Source organism: Penicillium antarcticum, assembly GCF_028974205.1.
Source record: "Penicillium antarcticum strain IBT 31339 chromosome Unknown utg000009l_segment0_segment0, whole genome shotgun sequence".
NCBI lineage: Eukaryota > Fungi > Ascomycota > Eurotiomycetes > Eurotiales > Aspergillaceae > Penicillium > Penicillium antarcticum.
In genome coordinates, this window is record NW_026695307.1 from 4,503,133 (window position 1) to 4,515,382 (window position 12,250).

At 50.3% G+C, this 12,250-nt stretch overlaps 3 protein-coding genes across 3 annotated transcripts; all 3 read right to left on the reverse strand.

Annotated features, from left to right (window-relative positions):
- Window positions 1–288: 288 nt before the first annotated feature.
- Window positions 289–1,286, reverse strand: N7508_010055 (uncharacterized protein; the record flags this gene model as incomplete). The annotated part of the gene is made up of 2 exons (XM_058468115.1): window positions 289–421; window positions 481–1,286. The coding sequence occupies 2 exons, from the start codon at window positions 1,284–1,286 to the stop codon at window positions 289–291; spliced, it is 939 nt and encodes a 312-aa protein (XP_058315961.1).
- An 899-nt stretch (window positions 1,287–2,185) lies between these two features.
- N7508_010056 (myo-inositol transporter) lies at window positions 2,186–3,892 on the reverse strand (the record flags this gene model as incomplete). The annotated part of the gene is made up of 3 exons (XM_058468116.1): window positions 2,186–2,686; window positions 2,747–2,937; window positions 2,989–3,892. The coding sequence occupies 3 exons, from the start codon at window positions 3,890–3,892 to the stop codon at window positions 2,186–2,188; spliced, it is 1,596 nt and encodes a 531-aa protein (XP_058315962.1).
- A 1,440-nt stretch (window positions 3,893–5,332) lies between these two features.
- N7508_010057 (KilA-N domain-containing protein) lies at window positions 5,333–8,377 on the reverse strand (the record flags this gene model as incomplete). Its single annotated transcript, XM_058468117.1, has 4 exons — window positions 5,333–6,650; window positions 6,703–6,835; window positions 6,886–7,834; window positions 8,342–8,377. 4 exons carry the CDS (start codon window positions 8,375–8,377, stop codon window positions 5,333–5,335), a joined length of 2,436 nt encoding a protein of 811 aa, XP_058315963.1.
- Window positions 8,378–12,250: the final 3,873 nt, after the last annotated feature.

The following is a 12,250-nucleotide window of genomic DNA, read 5'->3' on the forward strand; positions in this document are numbered from 1 at the left end:
GTCATGATAATGGTGATACATGATCAATAAGAATATGAATGATCCTAATGAATGTTGTCTTTTTCTTTATAGTAAACACTAGAAAGGTCGATTGGGTTCAATATGCAAGAGGTATTGAATGCTAGATTCAGCATAATCAGAAGAATGAACATCATGATCATTGGGTATCATAAGCGTATGCTGAAACCAGAGATGTAAATCGAAAACGCCGTCGGTGCCGTGTTGTAACACACGGATTCAATGAACGAGATAATAATAGCTAGAAAAGACTAGAGCAAGAACGAAAGCTCATTTCTTCGTCCCGGACTGAGCCTGCGCACCAAACATACCAACAACACTCCGCTGCCCCTTCGCTGCAACGTGCATACCAGGGAACCGAGACTCGGCAAGTCGACGACCTGCTTTGATACTCTCGATAGCCCTGCACAAGCATGTTAGAAAAGTAACCCACCAGTTATGCAAAAGAAAATGGAAACATACCAGTCAACATTAACAACCTTCACACCTTTCCACCCACCACGAGAAATCTCTTGTTGGAGCTTCGAAGCAGAAAGTCCACCACCAGCACCAGATCCCGCGGCGTTTGGTTGACCAATCACAACATGAGTTACTGTTTTTCGTGCCAGATAAATGGTGTAATTGGCACCGTGGGAGGTGAGCAGCAACTTCAACTTGTGATCGGAGATCTGTGGGAGAGTCGAGCCGTTGATGTAAATAGTGAGACCGGCGAAGATAGTCGATTTCGCCTTGAGGCTGAGGTTGGACTCGCCGGAGGCAAAGTCAGATTCAATTTGAAGCTTTTCTTGAGCCTCAACCTGGTTCTTCTTCTCTGCATACTTGGCTTTCTTGTCCGCCTTCTCTTCAATTTCCTTAGACTCATCCACGGCCTTTCGCTTGCCTACGCCCATAAAGCTCCGAATATCACGCAGACCAGCTTGCTTCTGCTTTGAAATATCTTTGGTCACCACTTCCCACTCCCAGCCATCCTTCGGCGGGGACTGTGTCGGGATACGGCCGTCAAAGGCACCCGGTACAAGACTTGGCTGTTTGGCCGCTACACCCCTTGATACCTCCTTCTGACCGCGTCCCTGGATACAATCTCCGTTCTGATATTGCTCACTGAGCTTTGCGGCGCGCATGTTCCTCCAGCCAGTGGTGCCATGGGCTGAGTAGCCGGCGTTCGCGACCTGGTGGCCGGTCGAGGCTGACTGCCAGGGATCAAAGATCAGATGGTTGCGTGGTCCAACGGCTGGCTTCCCAGGCTGGTTAAATGAATCGTCGGTCATGGTGCGTGGGAGGGTGTCGAGGATGGCATGTAGGGTGGGGGTTGGTTTGGCGTCAAGATTGAAATCTTGGAATGACGTCCAGTGGATGAACCATGGTTCGAGGGTATTTTGGTTTTGCCGTTTTGGGATAGGGTAGTGAGCATCACGTGTCTCGAGGTATGCTGACGTTGACTATTGACAAGTAAACCTCAATCTCAATCATCTCCAAATTAACTGTACCGCCCAGTTTCTGAACTGGGTACATACCAAGCGATGGAGCACCCAACCATCGTGGCCGGGGAGGGTCTCCAGGAATAAGCATTGGCAACCAGAATCACATTGGAATTGGAAGGTGGAAATGAAGGGAAAGAAAGACAAGCAGGAAGGAAACTTACATAATAAGGTCAGTATTCGCATCAGTGTTATCATAATGCTTGGATGGGACTCCTCAAACACTGAGCTTGGTTGCAAGCTTCTGGTAATTATAGAGAACCTACGTCTGAGTCTTCTACCCAAAAGCCCTCGGGGCCTTCGTGCATTTCGTTGATCGCCTCGAACTCATCCCAATCAAATGGCTTTGGCTCGCATTCCCAATGACATGTGTACTTAAATCCTTAAGTATGGGCTTTTCTTTGACATGAGTCTTCATTTTGCAGAGCCTAGGCGATCAAAATTTGGCTGGCGGAGCAATATGCCGGAATATCTCCTTCATCTCACATTTCCAACATTTCCACAGTGAACGAGGTTGGTTCCCGGCTCTCCCTCCCACGAACCTAAGCATTAGGTGAATACCTGCCTCTGGGGTCCCAACCCATTGATTAAGTACTTCCATACTTATTATCTCTCTTCAAGCAAAGCAATATCATTCGCAGTAACCAGTCATTTCTCCATAAGCTCTACACTAAACAATCTACACACACCTACAGTAACCCCTCCTGTCTAACCTCGGCCCTCTTTCTCTCCTTAAGCTCTCTCTGCAAAATCTTCGCTTCCTTAACCCCAAATCCCTTCTCAAAGACAGCACTAACATCCTCAAGTGGCATGCCATGCACCTCGGCATAACACGCCAGAACAAAGAGCCAACCAACAAAGCAAATACCCGCATAGAATGCAAAAGTCCCACTCGGTGTCCTTGCTTTCATCATGGATAAGAAAGTGCTCGAGATAATCAGATTGCATCCCCGGCAAGTCACAGAGTTGATCATTGTGCCAAGTGCGCGCACTTCAAGAGGAAGAAGCTCTGTGCCGACCCATGCTACAGGTGCAACCCCTGCGGCAAAGAAGGCCACGTATAGGATGATTGTTACTAGGAGGAGGATTGTTGCCCATGGTTGGGAACCCGAGAGTGTTGTTGATGCAGAGTCCATGTGTGTTATTGGGATCCAGTGGAAGGCGATTGCTGTTACTACCAGAGAGAGGGACTGGAGAGGAGAACAATCGTTAGAAGCTGTCGATATGAGCACATGAAGTTTGCCACTTACCATGCCGAGAATTGTGACAATCAGAATGGCTCGTCGTCCAAATCTGTCAATCACTGCGAAGTTGATGAAACCAAAGAGGAAATTGGTTCCTCCAACCACAATTGATACTGCAACAGGCGTGTCGAAACCGACCATCGAAAATAGCGTACTCGAGTAGTACATAAGGGTATTGAAGCCCCCGAGCTGAGAGACTACCAGAACCAAGTCAGTAACACATCGCCTCTACGTAGATCCAAACTCACCAGCCATAACCATACAAGCCGTAACAAGCGCTCTCAAATTAGCAGGAACAAAAAACAACTTCCCAAACTGCCACTTCAAACTCCTCTCAGACACAGAAACACCTCCCTCCTCAAACCTTCCATGAGAAACCAACTGCCGAGGCGACTCAGGACACCTAGGCATAAGAACCGCCAAAAGGATAGCCGGCAAAGCCCCAAGCGCAATCATATACCGCCACCCATGTTCAACGGGCGTGAAACCCGCACCAAGGGCATAAGAAACAAGCTGACCACCCGCCATACAAAGATTATCAAAAACAATCATGCGCCCACGGAACCGCGCAGGCGCAAGCTCACTGATATAAAGCGGGATAATCATCGCCGCACTGCCAACACCAAGTCCGACGACGAGTCGACCGACTGTCATCTGTGCGACTGTGAAGGATGCGGCTTGGAGGACGGCGCCGGCGGTGAAGAGTGCGCAGCCAAGGTAGATTCCTAGTTTTCGGCCGTAGCGGTCTGAGGTTAGGCCTGCTAGGATTGCGCCTATTAGGGCGCCACCGGAGGTTATGGACGTTATGAGTTCTGTTTCTTTGCTGCTGAGGGTGTGGCCTAGGTCTTCGTTTAGGTTTACTAGGATGGCGGAAATTACGTCTGTGTCGTAGCCTTTTTCTGTTGTATTAGCTTTCTGGTGGCTTTGGGTGTTATAGGGGGTGTTTTGTGGTGGTGGAATAGATGAATAGATGGATGTGTAGATACCGAATAAGAATCCTCCCATCGACACTGTACAGGCAATTAACCAGACAGCCCAACCTGGATCCGTCTCTTCGATTGAGTCATCCAGTTCGTCGACTCTGGCCCGTTCTTCATGGATGATATCAGCCTTGTTAGCATCCAGAGATGAACGATCGAGTTTGGAATCCATGGTTCAGCATACAGATCAGAGATCTAGCAATGTCAAAATAAGAGCGCAGAAAAGAGGACAAGAGAAGAGAGTTAGTCAGTCAATCCTAATGAAGCAAAAAGAAAAAGAAGAGCCATCCACGCCCATTTATAGACATAACCAATACCAAAAACCAATACCAAAAACAAAAAGAAACCCGCAACCCCCTCACCTCATTCCCTTATCACCCAAGCCCAAGACTGTGGACCAGTTCAGGTCCAGAAAACCCACAATGCCACCAGCATGAAGAATATAGACCGAATCAACCATGCGGGGACCCCAGACTCAACCCCAGATTTCACGGAACTGACCATTTCGTGAGCTGGGAGTGGGTGGGTTGAAGTGGGGAATCTGGGCGTATGATCTGAGACGGTTGTGATATTGAAGGCGTGGAACTCAACCTTGTTTCTTGTTGTTTTTGTGTCGATAGATCCCCGTTTCGGAGACGGGGTATAACTCTGCTTTTAGGCGTGGGAATGGCGGCGGGTTTGGAAAGGGACGATTCCCCGGGTTTGGGCTGGGCTTAGGGCTTGGATGTTTAATACTCACTTGGGACCACGAGAAGAACGTGATTGTAGTCTCATCTTAGGCTACATGCTACATGCTATAATCCAGACTACTATGCACTACGAAGGAGATGAAGAAGATGAATGGACCGAACCAAAAACCATCGTTGTATGTCGCTAAAGACATGCATACAGACACAGAGTTCATAACCGTTCATTAGCATGATAATCATCTCTCTAAAGAGTCAAGGGTTGGTGTGGAGGAGGGCGCAAAAAAAGAAAAAGCCCATGCCACAAGTATCCTTTTCAACCCAACAAAACAAGAAAAGACCAAAAGAGAAAAACAATGATCAGGAGACGAACGAATCAAAGCAATTAAATGAATGGCCCCGTTACACATAAAAAATTCGTTCATAAGAGATTCGTCACATCATAGTCATCAAGGTCGGGCGGGTATCTGACCTGATCCAATCGCAAAAGGGCTCAAGTTGAGATGCCAATTGTATGTTTAAGGGATCAGGATCAGATGAGCGCCTCGTACCACACAGGATCATAGTTCTCAAAGCGTAAAGCCGAGATATTCTTTCCCAACATGAAACAGAACGCAAACAGAAAACAGACAACAAAACACAGACAACAAATGAGCATCGTTTCGTTTCGACATATAGGACTTGCGATCCATAGATGCCGTCATGCATTGGGGACTGGGTGGTGTGTGGTAAGGACACTTGGAGAGAAGAGAGTCCGCGACGCCACGGCGGGTGTGTGGAGCATGCGCAGTCTATCATGAACAACTCCGACCGAGAAATTGCAACAAAATAATAACCAAAACCATGAACAATGACCAAACAAAAGGTAGCTTAGAGCTCACATAATCATATGTGGGAATAAGTGGTATGAATGACACCGATGCTCTTCAGCGATGGCGAGCCATGACTGCGCTCGTCTTCATGGGCTGTAGGATTGGAGCACCGCCGACGGGACCGCCGATTGTTGAATCGGTGATAGTCTTGCGGCGCTTAGTCTCGTACTCTGCTCCACTGTCCGGGCGGATGACATCGTCGTCCTCGCGCATGCGCTTGCTGCCTGAGCCGATGGATCCATTGACGGTCGAGTAGATCGGCGTGGAAGACTGAGCCATGGAGTACGGGTCTGAGCCACCGTTCGCGGGTGTGCCGCGGGTGTCACTGACAGCGTTGTACAGTGTCGTGGCAGCGGCAGGACGGGGAGGAGTGTTGTACCCAGAAGCCCAGTGGGGAGGAGCACCACCTGTGCGAGGCGTCATGCGACCCGAGGCGTTCTGCTGTGAAGGCGAGCTGGTCATCTCTGGGGTGAGCTGGGAGTGCTCGCCCGCCAGTGAAGTCACGGAGGGGTTGGTGGAATAAGTGTAGGAGTTGCGGTTCGAGTTGTAGCCGCTGTTGTGGTCCTGTAGGTACTCCTGCTCATGCTCCGAGACGGATTCACCCGGCGCACCATTACTTCGCGAGTAGTGATGCTCCGGCTGGCGTTCTGCGCTCTCAGGGTCAGTGGCACCAGGGGCTCTGGTATTGGGTGGGGCCATTTCGTTCTTCATGTAGCTTCCCGGCAAGGATTGGCCGTAGCTGGGCATCCCTGACTGGGTCAATGGAGTATGCGGGGCGTATTGAGATTGGGACTGAGGAGCAGCCGAGTAGTAGGGCTTGCTGTCGTAACCCGGCTGGCCTTGGTAAGAGGAAAGACCATGTTGCATGTTGTTGCCGGGTGGGGTCGTCGCTGGGGTCGTGGGCATCGAGCGCTGGTTGCTCAGCGTAGTGTCAATGGACAGAGGCTGTGTGTGCGGTACGCTGGAGCTCATGCCTTGGCTACCCCATTCGTATGCACTGCCTTGGTTGTTCATTCCCATCACGCTGGATGCACTGGCTGGGGGCGTGGGGAAAGTGTTCGCCCGATCGAGGCCTGGGCGGGAGCCCGGCTGCCCGGACATTGGGGCCTGCGACATGTGAGAAGACATGGGGGTCTGCAGGGAGTGATGGTGGTGAAGACTGGGGGGTTGCTGAGGCCCAGAGGGTGTTCGCTGAGGACCCGGTGGAGGGCCTTCCATGCGTCTCTGTTGGGACTCTTGCACCACCATGTTAGTGCGAGTCTGGTTGGCCGGGTGGTACAGCAGGCCACCGATGTTGTGCACAAAGAGCGGGTACAAGAGATCGGTAATCTTCTCCTTGTTCGCAAATTCCAAAGCACGCTCGAAAGGAATCCTGTGATAATCATTAGCAATTGATCAACTCTGCTGGCTTTCAAAATGCATACCAGACACCCTTCAGATGCATTGGGCCAATCTTCACGACATGGCGGAGCTTTTCGCTCTTCAGGATTCCATCACGTCGACCACGGGTCATGCCAGCCACGTTTAGCAGCTTTGTGCCATTGATCATGTGGTTATCTGCAATCGAGTCAGCCAAATCCTTCAATTGATCATCAATCCAAACTCACCTTCACGTCGAGCCACGCAGACTCCCTTGGCTTCAACCTGGTAGCAGAGGCTACCTTCATCCTCCCACAGAGTAGCCGTCACACGAGGCTTCGCTCCTGGGGGTGCCACTTGACCCGTAGGGTCAAAGACAAATCCTTGCAGAGGAGCGCCCGTGTTGTTTCCATAACCACCTGCAGGGGCCACGCCGTGATTGCTCACTTGATAACGATCAGAATAATCATCGACCGAGCTTATGCTTTGAAGCTTACCAGGCAAGGGCAGCAGCTGAGCGGGCATCTGGCCACCCATGGAGCTCGGGGGCTGTCCGGTTGGGGGAGATGTGGCCCCGGTGTGGTAACCATACTGGGGGTATGAGACAGCTGCATAAGAAGTAGAAGGCTGCATAACTGGAGGTTGCTGGGGGTACTGATAGTGGGACATGGCGCCGGCGGTTGTACCCTGGGGAGCGTATGATTGAGCAGAGGACATGTGCGAGTGAACATCCATATACGGCGGGGCTTGGTTCATGCTGCCGAGAGAAGTCGGGCTAGGATAGTACCCGTCGTTGACGGAAGGCGGAAGACTATATTCCGTCGGGGCAGAAGAGTCCAGCGATAATCGGCCCTGGGTGCCAGAGAGGTCCGCAGAGGGCGGAGGGCTCCTAGGCTCGTTGACTGGGATGGAGGCGCCAGACAGACTCGTGCGGGCGCTGGAGCTGGCAGAATGGGGGTCTTGATAGGAAATTCGGGTGATGCCCTGTGTGGCTGTCGGCAAGCTCAGAGCGGGGAGTTTGTCGCCGGACAGTAACGGTCGTTCGGCCGCGTGTGGGTTGTACCAGGGAATGTCAGCAGGACCGCGGGTGTGGACCTGCGAGATCGACGGCAGCTCCAGCTTTTCGGTTGCACGGAGAAACGGCTTGAAAGGGCAGAAGATAAAGCGAACGTCGGACGTGGGAAGAGGTCCGGCGTGCTATGAGAAGAATTGGCGCAGAATCGTAGGGAGACCACAGGAACCGGGGGAATTTTGCACGGGAAATGCAAACAAAGTATCAATCGGCTTTCAGTCAAAGCAAAGATGCAAGACGCAATGCAGGGGCAAATGGTCGTGGGAAAGCGTAGTAAATCGTCACCTTCAAGACTCGGGAAGGGAAAGCGGCAAGCGGAAATCGCTATATGGACTTTTTTTGGGGGTCAAATAGACAGAAAGGGAACTTCACAGCAGAAGTGTCATCAAAATCATTAAGAGTCGTGAGAAATCGAACACATGTGAAGGTCGAATACTCTAGGTCGAAGCTCCAGGGAACTAAGGGATCACGTAAGTTTGTCGTTTCAGGTCATGCAGAAGGAAGAAGAAGAACATGTGAAATGGAGCGTATTGAATGATAAAAATAAGGCCGAAGCCGGGAAGGTAGGGGGAGAAGAAAAGCCAAAGTCTCAGACAAGTCGAGGGGAGGGGGAAATGCGCGGTTAGACGTACAGAAAGGTGGAGGCTGGGGTGGTGCAGCAAACGCATCCCTATGCGCTGCAGGCTGGAGAGGCGTTTGAGAAAGGGACAAGCATGGAAGTGGACAAAGTGAAGATGGTAGAAATGATAAAAATAGGAAGAAAGCAAGAAAACAGAAACACACAAACTTACAGAGAAAAGAAGATGACGCTGAGCCGCAGCGGGAAAGTCGATCAGTGGAGGGAAAACGAAAGAGCTGACTAAGGTGTCTAAGAAGAAGAGAAGAAGTCTGCAGAAATCCCGGCTCGCCCCGTCTTTTGAGAGAGAGAAAGGCCAGTGGAGATCCTCTAGACTCGATGTCTTCGTGAATTATTTTTTTTTCTCTTTTTTATTTTTCCTGTACGCCACCAAGCAAGGACTCTCCGGATCAGCGTTAACATGGCTATACCAATTAGGCATCCTGGTCTGTGTGACTGCGCTGATCGGCCGGGATAGGCCCGCTGGATCTAGGTGGGGATCGATCGATTATTTATTTAATATATTATAATACATAATTATTATGGATGTGTACAATAAGTACTGTAGAGTCTGTGTTTACAGTTGATGTTGATGCTGTTCGGGAGTTAGGGACGGGTCCCACTCCCGAACCATGGATGATAGCCGGAGACAGCCATGGTTATCCAGTACACGGTCTACAGTAGAATACTGTAGAATTGCAGTCTCGCCTAGATCTTTCAACCCGGCAATGCGCGGCGGCTGCACTGTCGATTGCGAGCGCTTCTTTAGTCTGCAAGGTCCGAACACACAGGCCGAGCCTCGCCGGCTTAATTACTGAGAGAGGCCGACACCGGTCGATCCTGGTCAAGTTTCAACACCGTCGCTTCAGATACTACGGCTATAACCGACCTAAGTGGACCGTCTCATTAGTTGTATTGTATCATATAATATATTACATGGTTCGGGACGATCTATTCAGACGGGCCGTGAATAACGGTGGGGGAAAAAAAAAAAAAAAAGAGAAACAGAGAAAGCTCGTCACACCCTAGGGATGCAGAGGGGGAAATCAGTGGCTCAGAGGGCACCACGAAACACGGGTGGCTTGAGTCGATCAAGGGTCTGTTCTCTGAGAGATCCCTGTCACCAGTCAGAGTCCAGGCGTTTACCGAAAGAGAGGAGAAACTGGTAGAAAATGACAACAGGAATATAAAAAATAATAAATGGAAACGGAAATAGAAAATAGAAATAGAAATAGAAAATAGAAATAGAAAAAGAAAAATGGATTTCCGTCCAACCACCCAATTTTGGCCCGGATTGAAATGAGATTCACACGTAGCATCACAATTTGGCCTGGAGGACCCCGTGACAAGGAGAGAATCTTTTTTTCTTACATGCACTGTCCGGAGTAAAGTGTTGCTGAGATCGATGGCCTGATAGATCGGCTTTGATGACTTACAGTAATGACTACAGTATACCGTGACTCAATATTCATACCAGTCAGGATGATAATCATCGCAAATAATACAGGTAGGAAATCCGAACTAGTTACCCCAAAAGCTCTCAACAAAAAGGGAGATCCCAGCAAGGGGCAAAGTGACGGATGTCAAGACAGCTCGACCCCAGTACACCGCTTATTTCCTCCAAGGGAGAGTCTCCTTGCATTTCCAGCTTTTTGTCATGGCTATTAGTCTCTATTTCGGACAAGAGTTCCCAGGTGACAGATGTCATTCCATCGCCCACGCATCCGTGACAGCTTCATGGTCATTGCTTCAGTTCGCATGCATGGACCACCGTACATGGGCTAACATGGGCTACATGGGCCTAGGACTAAACCGATCAATATCTATTATTGATGGCTAGTACCAGTATGGAATCGGGATATGAATTCCATAATTTCTTTGCCTAAATCCCCAATTCTCCAATTTTTAATTTTGTGGGATTAGAAGTGGATTCTCAGTGGCGCCGGTCTCGAGTCGAGCCCGCCACACAGACCCTTGAGAGGTCGGTGAACTGGGGTCGGGGAGAAACGGAGTCACTATCACTTTTATTTCCAGAATTGGGTACAGCATAGTCCACTATCAATGTACAGTAGTTATACATGTACTTATAGTTATGGCTATAGCTCTACTGTGCATATCTGCGAACGGGTATCTTAAAAGCCTGCGCAGGTACAAAAGAAAAGCCAAAACGCGGAAAAAGTCGCAAAGAGGGGGAGATCCCTGCACCATGGCAGCTCGCTATCGACGGCCCGATACCCGCTGCACATACAGCGTACAGGGGATCCGCCTCTAGAAACGGAGATAGGCTATGTACGGACTGGTTTGAAGACCGGTGGCTTTTGCTCTTCGTTCCTTCTTTGTTCTCTTCTCCCCGAGCTGAGGAGCTGACCCCCCCCCCCCCCCCTCGGTCAGCACAAGTACAGAGCGCGTACACTACGGAGGACGGACACGGTAACCAGATCAAGCGAGAGTCCACTAACTAGCGACGCCCCACCACACAGTTATCGTCCTCCGCACTTGTGATGTATCGTCCAAAGGCCGTTGAGCCCGAAATGCAAGGAGATGATCATTTCAATATTCCATTTCCAGTCTCCAGTCTCCAGTCTCCAGTTTCCAGGTCTCCATATATGACTGATAATTCCAGGATCAATGACAGGCCATACTAGGGAACTAGGTAATGCCAATGCTCAATGCTCCTCTCTCCCCTGTGTCAGCCCGGGGGATAGGATAGAGGTTACATAGAGAACAATAAAGGCGCTTCCTCCACTTGACTATTCTCGATCGACGGGTTCGTCCGTACCTTGCAGCGAGTTACCCTGCAGCGGACTCTGTCCGTGCAGACTCCAGGCTAGCCGAGATTTAATTAATTAAACTTGCTTTTTCGATTGTCTACGTAGTTACTTACAGTAGTGAGTATGCAGTGTACAGTAGTTTCACGGGCCATGCTCCATGTTGTACCTCCAGAGATTATGCCCGAAGCCGTCTGGGCAGATGTTGATGCCAGATAAGGCCGTCAGACGAGCACAATGGGGTACAAGGCCTTTGAGGGACACGAGGAGGGGGGAAATTGGGCGAGTCGACAGGGATGTTCCCTGAGCTGAACTGATGTGTTGTACTGAAGCTAGCCTCTTCATGTGACGCCCTGATAATTTCCTTGTACGAGCGAGACGCCCACTCTCTTCACGAATGACATGGCACCACGCCAGGATCGGGCGTGATGGCCTTGCGGGGGCCGTGCAACTGGGAATTTAACCTCGCATTGCATTGTCCCGTGGAGCCAAGAGATCGACTGCACGTTCAAGGTTGAGACTCAGCATGTAACACCAGTTGAAGGAGAAGGGGAGGGCCCTGCTTAGGACGAGTAAGTCAACCGCCGTAGCCGTCAGCAACCGCCACAATATGGAGTCATTCCTTTATTGGAGAGGGGATTCCCTAAGCTCTCATATCTCCGAAATAACCAGGATGGCTCGGGCCAAATGTGTAACAAGACCAAAGCCCCATCACCAAGCCTCATTTGTCGGTGATTGGCCTTGGGCTGCAGCAGCCCGCCGATCGATGATCCGGCGCGATAATGACTGGCTATGGTGATGCCCACGTAGGAAGGGCTAGATCGGATTCACCGCCAGTTGCCCCCGGCGTGGCAATTCCCTCAAGAGTGTGGTGAATGGTGTACTCCATTCTGGTGCCCAGTATAGCCCTGAAACACGATAAGAGCTTCTCATGTACGACATACTACGAACTGGCCTCCCCACCTTTTGTCGACCGTCATGTTCAACATCAATTCACTCAGAGTTTAATTCTTTTCTCTAGTAACTTTATATCGCATGTATCTGGTAACACTCCCCCCACTTGGAATAGCTTGCGCAGGGACCTCGAGAGGAGAAGCCACGAGCAAGCGCAACACGCCCAAAATAACCCAATTCAAGTTCAAAATCAGAGTCCAGAT